Source organism: Sebastes umbrosus, chromosome 15 (genome assembly GCF_015220745.1).
Source record: "Sebastes umbrosus isolate fSebUmb1 chromosome 15, fSebUmb1.pri, whole genome shotgun sequence".
NCBI classification, from domain to species: Eukaryota; Metazoa; Chordata; class Actinopteri; order Perciformes; family Sebastidae; genus Sebastes; species Sebastes umbrosus.
The window spans coordinates 29,511,806-29,529,437 of NC_051283.1; the positions used below are offsets into that span (position 1 = coordinate 29,511,806).

The 17,632-nt window shown below is 42.3% G+C and overlaps 1 protein-coding gene across 9 annotated transcripts in view; it reads right to left on the bottom strand.

Annotated features, from left to right (window-relative positions):
- LOC119502886 (collagen alpha-1(XIV) chain-like) overlaps positions 1 to 16,110 on the bottom strand; it is a 209,276-nt gene extending 193,166 nt beyond the window's left edge. For 8 of the 9 annotated variants that reach the window (XM_037794155.1, XM_037794154.1, XM_037794156.1 and 5 more), the window contains exons 1-3: positions 15,975 to 16,110; positions 13,360 to 13,474; positions 4,878 to 4,994 (exon numbers count right to left, since the gene is read on the bottom strand). In XM_037794155.1, the coding sequence (XP_037650083.1) occupies positions 4,878 to 4,994; positions 13,360 to 13,441 (199 nt within the window). In that variant the 5' untranslated portion in view covers positions 13,442 to 13,474; positions 15,975 to 16,110. The remainder of the gene's footprint in view (positions 1 to 4,877; positions 4,995 to 13,359; positions 13,475 to 15,974) is intronic. The other variant, XM_037794158.1, reaches the window with a different exon arrangement.
- Between the last annotated feature and the right edge of the window lie 1,522 nt (positions 16,111 to 17,632).

Sequence of the window (17,632 nt, forward strand, 5' to 3'; positions counted from 1 at the left end):
AAAGAAATGAAGAAAAGATAATGAAAAACAAACCCATGACTGTATGATCTGTAGAGCCATTCAAGTTCACACTATTCCTGTGAGGCAAACTGACTGAGTAACTGATCATTTGAAACATTTCCTCATCACTATAAAACAGTGAAGAACGCTACCACACATGTTCCAGTTTTTACAGCTACTCATACCTGTGCATCTATTTTTTTTGCAATAAAAACCTGCATACTAGGCCTGTAACAACAACACACCTCTTCTCTAAGCGTTGCGTAAACACACACACACACACACACACACACACAGAGTCTGTACCATTTGTGCTCTATCTCCTCTTTTTCTTCTCTCTGTCTCCATTTTTAACTTCTATATGCAAATGAGCAACTCCTAAAATTAACCTGAATCATGAGTCGCCGTGTACTTGTCAGTGCTGAGTGTTAAATTAGACCACACAAGCTTTGAAATCCAGTGACTTTATATAAATAAAAATAAAACATTAACTATGAATGAATGTCTGTCACAGCCCACTGAACATTTTTAACCGCCTGCACCGACACTAACAATATTTACAGCATCCACAGCCTTCTTCAGCTGCTACCTGTTACTGTCAAAACAAGCAATTTTGTCATATATATCGGAAAATTTGTGCTACTTTGTGTTAGTGACCAAGACGCCATGTTAGAAGACAGATTAGGCTGCTTTCACAAGCCATAGTCTGTGATACTTTTGGTTAATTTTCTATATATTCTGGTTCAGTTTCACAGTGCACAAACTATAGTGGACCAAATAAAAAAATTAAGTCGCTGTGTGGCGTGTACGAAGCAAATTTATCTTTTTCAAGAGCTACCGCTTCTATGCAGGGAATCGCGGACTTTGGCCCTGTTCAGACCTGGTATTAACATGCGTCCTCAGTGATCGGATCACAAGTGGACAGCTTTATGTACAGGTGTGAACACACTCGAGACGCATCGAGGATGCATTGAGATCGGATCTTTCAGACCACATTCAGAGGTGGTCTGGGTCACATATGACCACATTCTTTTAGCAGTGTGCACGCGAATGCGTCCTGGGCCACATTAAGGACCGCCTACTCATCTGATGTCCAGCTAGGATCCGCGGGATCACCGCGCCCCTCAGGTGAATAAACAGGCAGACACGGGCACTTGTCAGCACGGAAACAGCCTCTGTGCTTTACTGTATGTAGACTAGGCATTTGAAGTGCATTATTATCATACTGTCGGAGATGTGTCGGTGTTTTTGTTCCGCTGCTTATTAATATATAATATATGAATATAATGTCTATGTTGTGAAGAATACAAAGACAACAGCAGCCAACCATGAACCAGTTTCTATGTAGCTGAACTCAGTGAGCTGCTGCATTTAACCTTCTGTACTGTAGTTGAGACGGACGCTGATGGTGCAACCCTACAAGCAGCTCTGGTGTCAGTTTACACTCAGTTTATTGCATACACCTGGCTAAAAGGAATAAATCCTACCTTCATGAAGGTTATATAGTGTTCAGAAACTGTTTTAGAGGTGTTGATTTCATTGATTTAAACGGGTTACAATCAAGTGTCAGAAGGGTTGGGGGAGACACAGTCCTTCACTCATCTACTCACAACCCCACTTGACACCTGAAGTGAATCCAAACACATTAACAACACTCCAGATCCAAGTATTTTCACAAACTTGTCAAAAAAACAAACTTGTTGAAGCCTTCATCAATAAATCCAGACATGTTTGCAGGCTCGTGAACAGCCCCAGCATCAGTTATATCAGATCCTGTGTGTGGCTACGCGTCTCTTTCTCCACAGAGTGAATTATGGACCAGCATGCAGGTGAAACCCACATAAAAAAGTCTGCTCTGCTCTCCCTCGGGGGGAAGAGGTTCAACTACTGTGCTCCACTGTGCATAACTAGAATTTTTGCAGCAACGCCGTATAGTCAGTATGATTTGTGGCGGGACAGAAACTGTATTAACCTACATTCTGTTTGTCATTTTACACTTTGTGTCATCTGGGTACCAGACTGGTGCAACTTTTAACTAGTAGTGCTGATGGAGGCTCTTCCTTAATGATGCATATCCCGAGTGAGAGACTACACAACCAATCCATCACAGAGGTCGAGCTGCTCAGCTTCCAGGTGTGAATGTGGGCGACTGTGTGAACGTCAGGCACGACTGTACAGGTGAACTTGTCAGATTTCCCTGGACAAATCAAGTTCAAACTAGAAGGATTCTGCAGAGAGCAAAGCTCCACCAGCTCTGAACAATCCTCCAACTGGCAAAGCTGGAGCCTTAAAACTAAACCGTTTTATCGTTTGGGTTTAATATTCTGGTCGTCTGATCTTTTACAGCTTGTTTATTACAAATGAATCATCGATGAAGCAGGGATGTGAAACTTGGTGCAGAGTTTGCGGTCAACTCTCGCGACATCGCAACCCGTCATTCACACATACCAAATGGGAAAAATATTAAAGAGACTGTTTGTAAGAATCAGAAATTGCTTGTTAACAGCGACACCTGTAGCCGTTAAGTCAACAAAAGTCAGCATCCTGTTGCTCGCGCTTGTGCTCGCTCTACATAGACATGAACGAGCATCGCTCAAACAGTGAGGCGACACACTTCAGCAAAAACCACAATATCACTCTATATTTCAGCTGCTTGGCAGTAATGTTGGCTGACCAGACGAAGGTCTCTCCATGAATCAGTGCTGATCCTAGTGTTGGCTTTTCCTGCCTCAGACTCCCGACCGCGGCCGGAGGGAACAGGGGAGACACCGGAGTTTTGGTCGGAGACGATAACGTTTCTCTCTGCGGAGCCCCGTCACTTCACAAGACACGGGAAACCTCTGTTGGTCTGGAGGAGCTGCAGCAGTTATTTCTGCACAAACGTCCACTCTACATTCACTAGATATTCTCAGAGCTAAACTAACTGTTCTGCAGTGTGGAGTGAGCGCATGCACGTGAGAGTGGAGCAAAAGAGCGAGAACGAGTGCGGTGTGTGAGTGAAGACAAGCAGGCAGAGGAGCAGAGTACAGCAGAGATTCCGGTCCTGGAGTTACCAAAGCTACGGTCTCCCCCGCGTCCTTCGACCGCGGCCAACACTGCAAACTTTGCGGTTTTGGTGCTTCCGTGTAGTTTGTGTTGGAGTCTGAGTCTGAACAGCGTAGCCACACGCAAGCGCGCATGGGACACCGACCCGCAATGATTTATACGTGTAAGAAGTTACAAACAGTCCCTTTAATTACAGTGGAAACCGCTTACAGTGTTCACATCTGTCCAGGTAAAATTGATCACTATAAGCGTATGATTATCATAATCAAATTTTATTAATTTTCCTTTATTTCTCATACAGATTACCATGTAATTGACATTTGTCTATTTATTACATCAAAAGCCCGCTTGGGGTGAGGCTTTGCTGTTTTCGGGCAGCTGTGTTTCACTTTTCCGAGGCTCCTCGCTCCCCCGCTGGCTAAAAAAAAGGAGCTCTGGGCGCTGGCTGAATGAAGGTTTAGCGAGGACTGTTCATCTGCATGTGCTGCCCGCGCTGCGGTTGCGCAGAGCCGGATGAGGATCAGTTTCATTTTAAGGGGTATTATTACGTAACCCGGCATTATCAATACGCTTGAGGAGGGCGGCTTCAACCACAAGAGGTTTCCCTGTGCGCATTCGTTTTCTGTAAGGTAGCTGAGGAACACCACGTTTCACTGCTGCATCTCGTTTCATTCAGAGAAAATGACTATTTTTCCCCGTCATGATTTCAATGTGAGCGCAGCACCAGCCTCAGGTATTCAGCTGGAGCACAGACGGGTTACAGTGAGCCGCGAGGTAAAGTATCAAGATAGTAAAGTATAAAAAATATATTCTGTATATAGAATTACCGTAGTTTTAACATATTTGTCCATATGTTGCAATGTATGAAAAGACCCAAAATGAACTCTGCAAGGGGACTACTCGATTACTATAAGCCAACGATCTAACAGCATTTGTATAGGAATGATTCTGTTTCAACCTTCTGTATCCGTATAAGCAGTTGATCGCTATTAGTAGTTTCCAATGTACTTGAAGAAAAACAGTCGTGTTTAATTTTGAGGTAACTCTAACCTCCTATTGAATTTATTCCTACTTTATTTTGGGAGCATCTGGTAAATACGTGATGTAATGTCCTACAACATTATTTTACTAAAGAACCAGAAATCCCACATCTGGAGTAGTCTTGTCGTGGTAGTCAGTGTTACCGGTGTTACACGGTGTTCAGGCACACACCGATTACATTACCTACCCACCGTCGTTTTACTTTTTTTTACAGAAATAAAACCCATTTAGTTCATTTTGGCGTATCAGCGCCGTGTTATCAATACTTAGTCGGATGACGGACACTACAATTTGAAAGTGAAAGTGAATGCTACGTACGGAGTCTCAGCTCGAAGTAGCAGGAGTCAGATTTCACACATATGGGACGAGAGTTGACAGACAAAACGATGGCGGAGGATATGGTGTGAAAGTGAAAAGCACCTATTTGGCAATAATTCAGATTTAAACCCAATGCTATAAGGGAACCATAATGAGGCGAACCAGGTGGACACACAGCCATCCAATGTTAATCGTTAATTTAATGTTAATCGGTAACACCGGTGTCAAAAGTTTATTAACCAGTGGGAACATTTCCTCACTGTGACATCCCTTATCTGGAGCCTCATGAAAATCTCAGCAGATCCTCATGCTGGGGGTGATCAGTCCACCAAATTACAACTAAATCAGTCTGCAGTGAAAACAGAACTCCCTCTATCTTAGAGGCAAAGGTATCAATGATGAAAATACGGCATGAGGAGAGTCATGACAAAAGTTACAGTGAAGTAAACTCTGTGGTCGGTGCTGGATCTTACCTGGTCGTGTGGTGTAAATGACCTTGTAGCTTTCAAACTGTCCTTTCGGCTCTTTCCACGTCACGTGCAGCTTGGTGGGACTCAGGACTTTGGCACGAAATCTCCGCGGCGATGAAACTGGACAGAGAAAAAAACTAAAATAAACAACTTCACACAATAACTGTCAGTTCTGTAAATATTTGAATGATGAATGAATGAATGAATAAAAGATCCCTGTCATGCACCGTCCATCCCACAAATACTTTCTTGTCTCATATCAGTGCGTATTAGTGGATTACATCCATAACAATGGATGGAGTTCAATTGTGTTCAGTCAGTGTTTTTTGTTTTAATTCCCAACCCTACATGATTAATAAGACACTAGAAGTTGTGTCAAACTGCCGCTATAAACAGATGTCGTGCTTCAAAGTGAATGTTTATCCTTAAAACAGCGACAAACAGCATCAGTGCTCAGGATGTTTTACAGATCTGCAGGTTTCACAGAATCTGCTCTCCTTCTGTTTTACCTCGGCGCGCTCGCTCATCCGCTAAGCGCCAAACACAACTGTGACTGACTTAAGTTAGATTGAACTCCCTCCAGAGTTATGGTGGCGTAGAGAGGCAGTCGCTCCATCTGTGTTTTTAAACAGATAGGAAAAGGAGAGAAAAATTAATAAATAAATAAATAAATAAGGAAAAAATTGTATCTCATCCAAGCGGGAGGATACACATCAGATATTAGCTTGCACAGATGTCACATTAAAAAGCAAAGTCTCATTCTCCTCCTCATCCTCATCCTCTTCCTCATCTATTGACGAGCCTGTATTGTGCTCGTCTCGGTGGGGATACGACAGGTCTTCTTCTGTGTTCCACTTACCGGCGGCATCAAAGCGACGCCCCTGCCTCTCATCCTGATTAGTTGTTGGCCCTGTCAGCCGCCTAGAGGCCTACCCCCCACTTTCCTCCCTGTATCCTTCCCTCATATTCATTTTCTCAAGCTTACGCCCTCCGTCTCCTCATCTGTCCCTCCCGTCTCTCCCTTTCTGTATGATCCCTCCCTGCGCTGATCTCATTTTCTTTCCTTTCTGCGTCTCCATGCTTTGAAATCGTCGTCGGGGGGTAAGAAGAGGATGAGAAAAAGGAGTGAATGTGACTTCCTTTTAACTGCAAGGAGAAAAAGAACAAAGGGCACCAAAGGGAAAGGCACTGGAATAGCATCTGTTTACTATTCCTCTCCTGTCCTCAGCAGGAGTGTTCAGATGTACAACACACAGTGACTACAACCACTGAGCTGCACAATATCCAAATACACTTTGCAACGGCCTCGACCTGTGTATAAACCCTCTGAAAAGGCAACAACACTGCGTTAGTAGTGGAGTATGATCACATTCCACTAAACTCCTACACAGTATTGTTGTGTTTTCACATTAAGACGCAGGTTAAAACACTGGAGTAAAGCCATTGTAAAGCACTGCAATGCCAAAAACCACATTTCCATGGTCAACAACCACAACACCCCGTCATTTTCACACCGGCAGAGCCAAATCCCAGATAATAATCATGTATCTAGAAGCAACACATTCCCCAATCTAATTTGGTTAACTATGAAAAAAAAAAAAAAAAAGAAAAGCCAGGGGGTGGAAAATAAAATATGAAACCCACAAACTCGTTCCTGTGTTTGTGTCCTCATTATGAGGTGAGCCATCTGCTGCCGCCGACTTCTTTAAATACCTACACTGTGATTGACGCCTGGTAGAGCTCTGATGCTCCAGCGCACAACAAACAAGAGGCTTAAAGGGATGGTTCACACAAAACAAAAAAATATTGACTTTTAGAAGTGAGTCTGTTTGGGACGAAATGCATACATGTTGTCTCTCCACATGACACATTTACAGATTTTTTTGTAATGCGTCACCCAAGGTAAGGAGACAGCTTTGTTGCAAACGACACAAATTTGAAGAGTTCTTTAGCTTTTCTGAACTGATTTATTCACTTCCCCGCAGCTTTCTCCACAATACAGGATTTAGTCAAGCTGATAAGACCCATCAACAAACACCTCTGCAGCGTTTTGTGATGAACCGCCTCTTTATGCATGTCATTATCTGCAGGAAACTACTCATGTAGGTATGCAAAGAAACTTGAGTTCAGCACAGGAAGGATAATCCTGATGTCAATGGAGAGAATGTGAAGCCGGCGCATTCAACAGCAGGCAAAAATATATGTATATGCAAACACACACATAAGTAATACAGTACCAATTATCTCACCAACCTGGGGATGAGAATGAGGGCTGCGTGGGATTTCGGCTCAGGGTTTAGCTCTCTGTCTCGGAAACAAAGGACACTCTCTCCTCTGGAGCGCAAATCCCAAATGATTGGAGAAGCAGATTTTTGCACCTCTCCGTTTGTAGTTGAAATGTGTTGATTGTGTGTGCAGCACATGTGTGAGTGCATCCACATGTGCATGAATTATGTATGTTTTTCCGCAACTGTGTTCTTGTATGTGCACATAAAAAAATCCATGCAGCTTTAGTGTTTTTTTTTTTTTTTCTCACGCCTCTTAAGAAAACCTGCCGGTTCCTTTGCAGCACACACACACACACACACACATTCATTCATTCACAGAAAGCCATGGATCTTCTCTGTGAAATTGTATTCTCACACAGAGACAAGTACTGGATGCTGAGCAAACAGCCTGGTGAAGACAAAAGGCCTCGCCTGTAGAGATGAGAACTTAATTCTCATCTATTTTTCATGGAGAGTCTTGTGCAAACAGCAGAGCCAGCTGCTGCGGAGGGTTTGGAGAGGTGTCCGTCGCACCCAGCAGGAGTTGAGCAGCAAGTCAGACGCACAAAGTTTTGAGTGGGTTTAAATCATGATCGTTTGCATCTGAGCAGCAGCAAACTGATAAATCTGTCTATCTGTCTGTCAGTTTGTCTTTCTAGTTATTTAGCTAGTTAGGTGTAGATATTTAGCCCAACTTGTTGCATTAGCTAACTGCTGGGTATTCATTTTTTATTCATGTTTCCTCAACCTTAGTTTAGTGTGTTTATTTTCACACGAGAATGGGTGCAACCAACGCAGTCAATTACGCGAAATCCCCGAAATCGACAGAATGAACACAACACACTGACTGTCTCTCTCACTCGCTCTCTTCTTTACCGTCTCCTCCTGCTGGAGATAAATTTACGGAAAGCAGCCGATAGCGTTTTGGAGGTGTGCCGGCCCAAACGAAAACAAGAACAATCCTGTTTGAGAAATACAGGAATCTCAGCAGCCCGGTGCGGTGTCGGTGCTGGAGCTGAGGAGAGAGCGGCCGGTGTTAGCAACTCCAAAACGTCCCAAAACTGCATTTCAAGCGGCGGACCTCGGCAACATGTCTATCCGTCCCACATTTGGTTTGCTGCACCCTAGTGCAGCAGCAGCCAGACGGCCGCCTCGCCAGGAGGAGACGGTAAAGAAGAGAGAGAGTCAATGTGTTGCGCTACTTCTTGTCTTTCTTTGTCGTCTGATAAACAATAAATTCATCTAAGCTGGTTTCATCTAAACTGGAAGTAAAACTGGCGGCTTTAAATTATTAGTGAGAGTAGAAGAATCCAGGGGATGTTGTTAGGTGAAGGGACGGTGCTGAGTCGAGTACAGAAAACGGTAAAACTTTCGTTAGTGAGTAGGAAGCTTTGTATGGAGCTATAAAGGGATGATGGAACTTAAAGTTACTTTTAATTTGCAAATGTTTTCTTTTATATAAGACTCCATGTTGTCACTGCCAGAGCAGACTCTCTTAAAGATACTACACAGAGCATTACAACATCAGCGAATCATCATCATCATCACATTCAGTTTCACAGGTCAGTGTATTTAAAACACTGCACACTGTGTGTTTCATTGTTTTACGCCACAGAGCAGATGCAGGCCGCTGTCCTTCCAGGGCAAACTAGAGCTTTCAGAGTTTCTGGTGATGGAAGATTGAAAAAGAGTAAAACAAAAAAAATCTAAAATGTTTTTCCTCTTCAAAAATTTTTGTAAATCCAATCATTTTTCCTCTTTCATACAGACAATTTCCACTTCTGTCCCCACAGCTTGTGATTACATTCTCTGAATGAAATCTACTGTACAAGATGTGACCTAGAAAACGTACCGCTGACATTTAACCACATTCCTTTTGCCTGTTTCCCCTTCAGGTACAGAAACCGGCTGCAGATACTTCTTCCATTATTTCAGCAGGCGAGTAAAACACGAGACAAAAGCCTCGACTAAGCCTGAGCTACGCCACTAAAATTTCACCTTTAACGGATTTCACGACAGGTGTTGGTTTAGAGAGTAGTGTAGGACATCAAGTAAGTACTTAATGAGAGGCCTGACTCACATTTCTATATAGCACGAGGAAACATGGTAAACAGAAAAGCAGATAGATAGATTACCATGAAGTCTATTCATCTGTCAGCTTTTCATGTTCCATTATATGTTGCTGAAAAACTTCTCATCTTATCTGACTCTTCTGAGACTACCACAGAGCCACAGAGCTGAGGAGTGTCTCAGTGGAAGCTCTCCAAGCCGGTCGTAACTCCTCAGCTCTCCCTGGGTCACTGGTGTAGCCGAGGCTAACACACTATGGCCTCTTCACTGAGGAATGCTGCGGTTGCTTTCCGTTTAGACTCTGAACAAAAACTAACAAGTGTCCTTATTGTGGCAGACTTAAGTGTCAGGCTGCACCTTTACTGGGCCAATTATGGCTGCAGACTGACTGGTAAACATTTCTTGGAGGGAAACATAGAACTGAAACGATCGGCAAATTCATTTATTGTTCAATCTACAGAAAAAAAAAAATGTTATAGTCAATTAATTGTCATTTTTTTAAGTAAAAATTCCAAATGTTTGCTGGTATCATCTTCTCAATTGTGAGGATTTGTTGCTTTTCTTTGTCTTAAGTGATAATAAATATATTTAGGTTTTGGAGTGTTGGTTGGACAAAACAAGCAAAGACATCACCATGAGCATTTTTCACAATACAGGGCCTGATTTTAATGCTATCCGAGAACCAAAATTTTGCAATATTACACAAGTATACAAGGATACCAATTAAAAACAAACTGACTAACAGATAATAGCATGTAGTAATATGTAGTGCCTGGTGAAGGGTGGGTCTGCACTAGGGCTGCAACTAATGACTACTTTGATAATCGATTAATCTGTTGATTATACTTTGATTAATCGATTATTAATCGGATGAACAGCAAAAAGCAACATTTTATTATTTCCTGGGCTTTATTAAAAAAACAGACAGAAGGTATTTCTGTCTGTTACGTTTGTTTTTAACTTGTAATCGTGCGTCTGCACATTTCTCCACTGTATAGTTAGTCTCTGCTTCAACTATTTTTGAAAGGAGACGACATCATTTCCTGTTATTTATCACGTGAGCTACACAAGGCGCGGCATTGGCTGGCTTACTGCCCCCACCACCGCCAGGAGAAGTTGCCACAACGCATGCCTTGCATCATGACATAGACCCAACTAGTTGATGATGAAAATTGATGCCATCTATTTTTATAAGCAATTTATCGATTAGTTGTCAAATGGTAAATGGACTTGCATTTATACAGCACTTTTCTAGTCTTCCGACCACTCAAAGCGCTTTACACTACATGTCAGCATTCACCCACTCACACACTGATGGCAGAGGGTGCCAACTTTGCCCATCAGGATCTAATCTAAATACTCATTCACACACCGATGGCTATACCTTTGGGAGCAATTTGGGGTTAAGTGTCCTGCTCAAGGACACATCGACATGTGACCCGGAGCAGCCGGGGATCGAACCACCGACCTTCCGATTGGTGGACGACCTCTACCCTCTGAGCCACAGCCGCCCTTAGACATTGCAAGTACAGCAGCAGAGTTGTGCCCTGCTGTCAGCAAATCAAAATACAGAACACCGATGTCACTGGGCAGCAGACACGTAGTAATCCCTAACTGTCTGAAAGCATGTTGACTACGGCTGCCCCCTCTTATATTTGATTATTTAACTAATCTGTCGTTTTGGTCTTAGTCCACTAAGATTCCTTTAGTCCATTAGTCATTTTTTATGCTTTTTTTCATGATGAACGACTTATTTCCAAGAAACTTATGAGCACATCTCTGGTAAACACCAGATTCAAGTGTGTGTGATTATTTTTACAGATCTGTCTATTGAATCAACCAATCGAGTGTAAAGTTGACTAAGAATTTCAATGGTCGAGGACAGACCTGATGTTGACCTTTCAAACCCCTAATCTGGTATTATGGTATTGGCAGTAGTGTCAGCCCATCGCCTGACTTTATGGTTATGGCACTATGTCAGCAGGCTCCGGCTCACCACCGCAGCACTTTTGCAGGTTTAGCCTTGTTTCAAGTTCAACCTTTGAAAGCTGGCGGATGCTAAATGTGTTTGGGTGCAGCAGTACCTAACTGTGCTCAAAGCAAAACATCAATCTTTTACAGTGTTCCTGTTTTTCCACATTCTCATACAAGATGCGACAACCAACACATTAAGATTTGAAAACAGATATAAAACCTCATCTTAGATCCATAATCAGGTCTTCTATAATCAGAGGAAAACGCACTCAGCACCGCTAATTTAATGAATATGAATATCAACCATCATTTGCATTTCCAGAGAAGAGGTCTACTTGATAAAAAGGTTGTTAATGATGATAATGGTGTTAATGAGACTCGTCTCTCTCTGTTAATGAGGTAATGAGTGAGGTTATGTGTTAATTACTGAATAAGATAACTGGGGTGAGAGACGATGTGAGCACATGAATTGACCACAGAAACAAAAGGAGAAAAAATAAGTACATGAAGAGTAAAACACACAAACACTGTGAAGTTAACAGATGTACAGGACTAAAAGAGACGTTTATCAAAACTGCTTCACGTAAAGTTAGAAATTTAACGCACACGCGAAGCGCAAATGTTTTTTGATTTTAAAAAATAAGACGTGGAGGTTTCAACCTTAGTCACAGTCATTAGCATGCCCTTTGAAAACTTCCCCAAATAAATAAATAAATAAGTTAAACACATGTGCGGATTAATTACAGAGGTGACAGACTGTGTCGCAGCGAACCAGTTTGTCTAGCAGACAGTAAAACACGTTTTCTCATTATGATTTTGGCATCAAGGCTTTTCCCTTTGAGACAGACACACGAGGGTAAATGCACATTAAAAGGATAATTTAAATAAAAAAACAAACACTTAAAAGTCAATGTCATTGGAGCAAAGCTGCACATCAAAATTGCCACATTGTGAAGTTCAGAATTGAACCTGCTGAATGAAACGGTGAGTGCAAATGATGATACCTGCATTTCCACAACAACAGGGCCACACTGAGGTTTACTGTGTCAGCTGTGAGCTTACAATCTTTATCATAATGCTGAAAGCAGTTAAGTGGCCCTTAATCCTAACCCTGTTTGACAGCAAAAAGGTGAACCTAGGTAACCTAGGAAACCCTACTTAGCACCATGATGGGAACCCCTAGGAAACCCTGCTAAGCACCCTGATGGGAAACCCTAGGAAACCCTACTAAGCACCATGATGGGAAACCCTAGGAAACCCTATTTAGTACCATGATGGGAAACCCTAGGAAACCCTACTAAGCACCACGATGGGAACCCCTAGGAAACCCTACTAAGCACCATGATGGGAAACCCTAGGAAACCCTACTAAGCACCATGATGGGAAACCCTAGGAAACCCTACTAAGCACCATGATGGGAAACCCTAGGAAACCCTATTTAGCACCATGATGGGAAACCCTAGGAAACCCTATTTAGTACCATGATGGGAAACCCTAGGAAACCCTACTAAGCACCATGATGGGAAACCCTAGGAAACCCTAGGAAACCCTATTTAGTACCATGATTGGAAACCCTAGGAAACCCTGCTAAGCATCATGATGGGAAACCCTAGGAAACCCTGTTTGGCTCTGTGGTAGAAAGTCGTGTTTGGCCTCAAAGTTGAAGGCCCTAGGTTGCCGTTGTCAACCAGGACAGAAATCTTAAAGATCGCCACTTTAAAGAACAAGGTAAGTGCTCTACAATACATAACTGAGCATCATCTTGTCTTGTAAAATGTCCGGGATAATCCTACATTTTCCTCACTATGACATCCCTAGAAACAACCACTAAAATCTGAGCTTCAATGATGAAACTGTTGGCCATGTTTGGCCCTATGAGAGTTCCTGATATTCCCATTTGGCACCAATATAGAAAGCCTTTCATATCCCTATAATAAAATCAAACTTGGACGGTATCAGGTAGTCCAGTTTCTCGCCCTATGTGGTGCCACTGTGGAAAGTCCTAACAGCTTGCCCTGTTGGATACCATTAGGAAACACCACCGTTGGCCCTGTTGGCCCTAAAAAGCCCAGCTCGGCCATGTTCGGTCCTGTGTAGCTGTGTGGTAAACCCCCTTTGGGCCTTGTTGACCCGGTCGGCCCCTGAGTGGAAAGCAGGCTAGCGGAGGTACTTACCTTGACCCCGCGCTGGCTGAGGAAACAGAGAGACGAGAACGAAGCCCAGCAGGCAGAAGCTCAGTCTGACTGAGAACTGCATCCTGGAAGCAGCAGACAGGAGGGCAAGACACACCTGAAGAAAAGGGAGGAAGAACAAAATAAGAAAGAGGGGAGGGAGGGAGAGGGAAGAGACAGGTGAGGAAGGAGAAAAACAGAGAACGTTAGAGAGGAGGGTAGAGGACAGGAGGAACAGAGGAAGGAGGTGAAAGGACAAAACAAGGAGATGAGGAGGAGATTTGAAGGAAAGGAAATATGTGAGGGAGGTTGAAAGAGAAAAGGAGAAGAGGACAGAGAGAGGGAAGAGTAGCAAGGGCAGGAGGAAAGGGTAGTGTGAGAGAGAGGAGCAGGAAGGAAAAGGAGGAAGAGGAGATGATTGAAAACAGTGTGAAAGAGGACTTAAATTATCTATATGGCACTTTGTAAGTATGATATCCTAGAAGATTATGTTGCAATATTAAGTGCATCAAATTGAATCAATTCTGCTCCTGTTAGTGCAGTTACAGACAAACCTAAAATGATATATAAAGATACATATACATATATATATATATATAAGCATGCAATTTCATTAATTGTGCAGGTATGGATTTGTAAAAATTAGGGCTGTCAAAGTTAACGTGATAATAACGCGTTAACGTAACTTTGTTTTAACGGCACTAATTTCTTTAACGCATTAACGCAACTTGCGATGTTTAGGTTGTAGCAGCTCAGTTTTAAAGCTAGAGTGAAGATACTGGCATCATATGAAACCAGAAAACCTGATGAATCCATTGATACCAACCATGGCATACTAGCTTGCCATGAATGAGGCTAAATAACGCTCCAAACTTACGCTAAATTTTGTCGAGGAAAAACTGGCATGTCCATTTTCAAAGGAGTCCCTTGACCTCTGACCTCCAGATCAGTGAATGTAAATGGGTTCTATGGGTACCCACAAGTCTCCCCTTTACAGACATGCCCACTTTATGATAATCACATGCAGTTTGGGGCAAGTCATAGTCAAGTCAGCACACTGACAGACTGACAGCTGTTGTTGCCTGTTGGTCTGCAGTTTGCCATGTTATGATGTTGAGCATATTTCTTATGCTAAATGCAGTACCTGTGAGGGTTTCTGGAAAATATTTGTCATTGTTTTGTGTTGTTAATTGTTTTCCAATAATAAGTATATACATACATAAAGCAGCATATTTGCCCACTCCCATGTTGACAAATACTTGACAAATCTCCCTTTAAGGTACATTTTGAACGGATAAAAAAGTGTGCGATTGACAGCCCTAAAAGAGGCTTGTGATTTAATTAAGTGTGCAGGTATGGATTTGTAAAAATATTTAAAAAATGAATGAATGGAGATATGAATAACAGACATTAATCTCTAGTAGGAAAGCCACCCCTTGATAATGTACAGACTTGTTCACTTACATCATAGATTATATGATCTGCCCCTCCCATCAAATCTCTCTAAATGATCCCTCGGATTCAATTAATGTCTCTTTAAGTCCTCCCCTTGTTTGCAGAATTATTTCTCGCCATGCTTGTATGTTAACAAACAATTTGTGGATGAAGTTAAAGCTTATAAAGTACTGACTGCAGGCACATCAGCAAGTAAGTAAAAATATATCACTGTCACTTACTGTACACATGCAAAGCTGCATCAGACAAAGCACATTTATTCCCTGCAGAAGACTGAAGGTAACACAGCTGTAACCATATAAATGCCCTGTTTTCACCTATGACATGGGATACTAATAAAAAACAGAAGATGTGATTTTAATAACTGGATCTAATGCATCTCAGTAAAGACACATTAGTTGTGAAGGATTTTAAAATCATACCTTTTGTTTCCAACTAGTGCTGCAGCCAACTTCTTTAATTTCAGGCAATTTCCAAATAATTTATTGATATGACTGACAGTTACAACTTGGCATTTTCACCCAGTCAGTGTTGAGACAAGCTCTGCTTGTGGTAATAAAAACAGAGTTAGGATTATGGGTCTGCTGAGAGCAGCCCTGCCTAGATGTACCTTTAGAAAAATCACAACAATAACCATGAAATACTCCCTCAGGTGACTCACTGAGTGACTGTAGTGAGTTTATGATGATATTAAAAACACACCTGGCTATTTCATGTCTAATTCCTATAATAAACTTGTAGAGTATCTGCTTCCATGTAATTTAGAGACTCATTGTTTTACTGTTACAAGCCTCTAACCTGTATTATGGCATCACTAAATAGGTTTTATGTCTTTGCATGTATTTGCATCTAAAAAAAATTTAATTGAATTGAATTGAATCTACCGGATCAATCACTACTATAAAAATACATTAGGTTGTTGCACACTCACATAACGCACCTACTCGAGACAAATCATACAAGACATCATCATAAACCACTTTTAGTTTAAATAAAAGCAGCAGAAGTTTCCCTTAATTTTTAACGAGCACAGGTGAGTCTGCAGGTTTGCATCAGCAGCTGCGTGAGGTGAAGAGATAAAGGGTCTAAAAGCATCTAAAACGCATGTTGTTACAGATGTGTGTGCAGATGTGTGCAGATGTGTGAATAAAGAGCAGTGGTACCTTCTCAGATCATATGTTTCCTGGCTCCTGCAGCTCTCCTCCAGACAGAGAAGCTCACTAGTCCCCCAAAGCGACTCTGATCCTCTGATCCAGACTGTTCACCAACTCTCCGCTCCGTTTCTACCGGGAGACAAGTTACACCGGAGGAAGCACATCACTACCGGTCCGAACCTTCACAATAAAACACCTGCTGAAGATCCACATTATAGTAAAATACGAAGAGAGTTAATTTCAAGTATATCAAATATCAAGTTTATGATATCAATATTTCTCAAATATGTGTTTTTATTTATAAGATACTTTCTGGTGAAGGGAATATTCCTGAGCAGTTCAAGACCTATTTTAAAACAAATTTTAAGGTCCATTCTTACTCAACCCGTCAATCTCTAGATCTTCATCCTCCTAACTTCCTCAATAGTAGAGGTCAATTTTCGATAAGATTTAGGGGAACCAAATTATGGAGTGTTATTCACATCTATCAAAAACCTGTTCATCTGTCAAATGTTTCAAAGTCTCATAAAGGGTCATTTAATTGCTGTTTTGTAATTGCTTCTCCCCATGTTGTCCATGTATCTGTTTTTGTGTTTTTTATTTATTTTCCCACTCACAATGTTGTTTGGTTAAGATTGCCCAGAAGTCTTTATAGATATTTAAATCAATATCCTCTTCACAAACACTAACCACACACTTCCACGCAACACACACATGTCTTTTTTGATATATTTACTGTATTGTTATTGTTGTTATTATATATATCCATCCATCCATCTTCAACCGCTTATCCGGGATCGGGTCGCGGGGGCAACAGCTCCAGCAGAGGACCCCAAACTTCCCTTTCCCGGGCCACATTAACCAGCTCTGACTGGGGGATCCCGAGGCGTTCCCAGGCCAGAGTAGAGATATAATCTCTCCACCTAGTCCTGGGTCTTCCCCGTGGTCTCCTCCCAGCTGGTCGTGCCTGGAACACCTCCCAAGGGAGGCGCCCAGGAGGCATCCGTGCTAGATGCCCGAACCACCTCAACTGGCTCCTTTCGACGCAAAGGAGCAAGGACTCTACTCCGAGTCCCTCACGGATGACTGAGCTTCTTACCCTATCTCTAAGGGAGACGCCAGCCACCCTCCTGAGGAAACCCATTCCGGCCACTTGCACCCGCGACTTCGTTCTTTCGGTCATGACCCAACCCTCATGACCATAGGTGAGAGTAGGAACGAAGATTGAACGGTAGATCGAGAGCTTTGCCTTCCGGCTCATTTCTCTTTTCGTGACAACGGTGCGGTAAAGCGAATGCAATACCGCCCCTGCTGCTCCGATTCTCCGACCAATCTCACGTTCCATCGTCCCCTCACTCGCGAACAAGACCCCGAGATACTTAAACTCCTTCACTTGGGGTAAGGACTCATTCCCTACCCGGAGTAGGCAATCCATCGGTTTCCTGCTGAGAACCGTTATTATATATATCTTGTCCTAATTGTTTTGTTATTATTTCTTTATATTAACCTTGTCTCTAGGTGGAGGCTTCAGATAACCCCAGTAGTTTTTTTGCCTCTTCCTGCACTGTATTTTAATACTTTATTTATTGATTTATTATGTTGTATAGTCTAAAATTGTGCAAAATAAATAAACCAATAGCTTAAACAAACGTATGAACTAGTTAGCT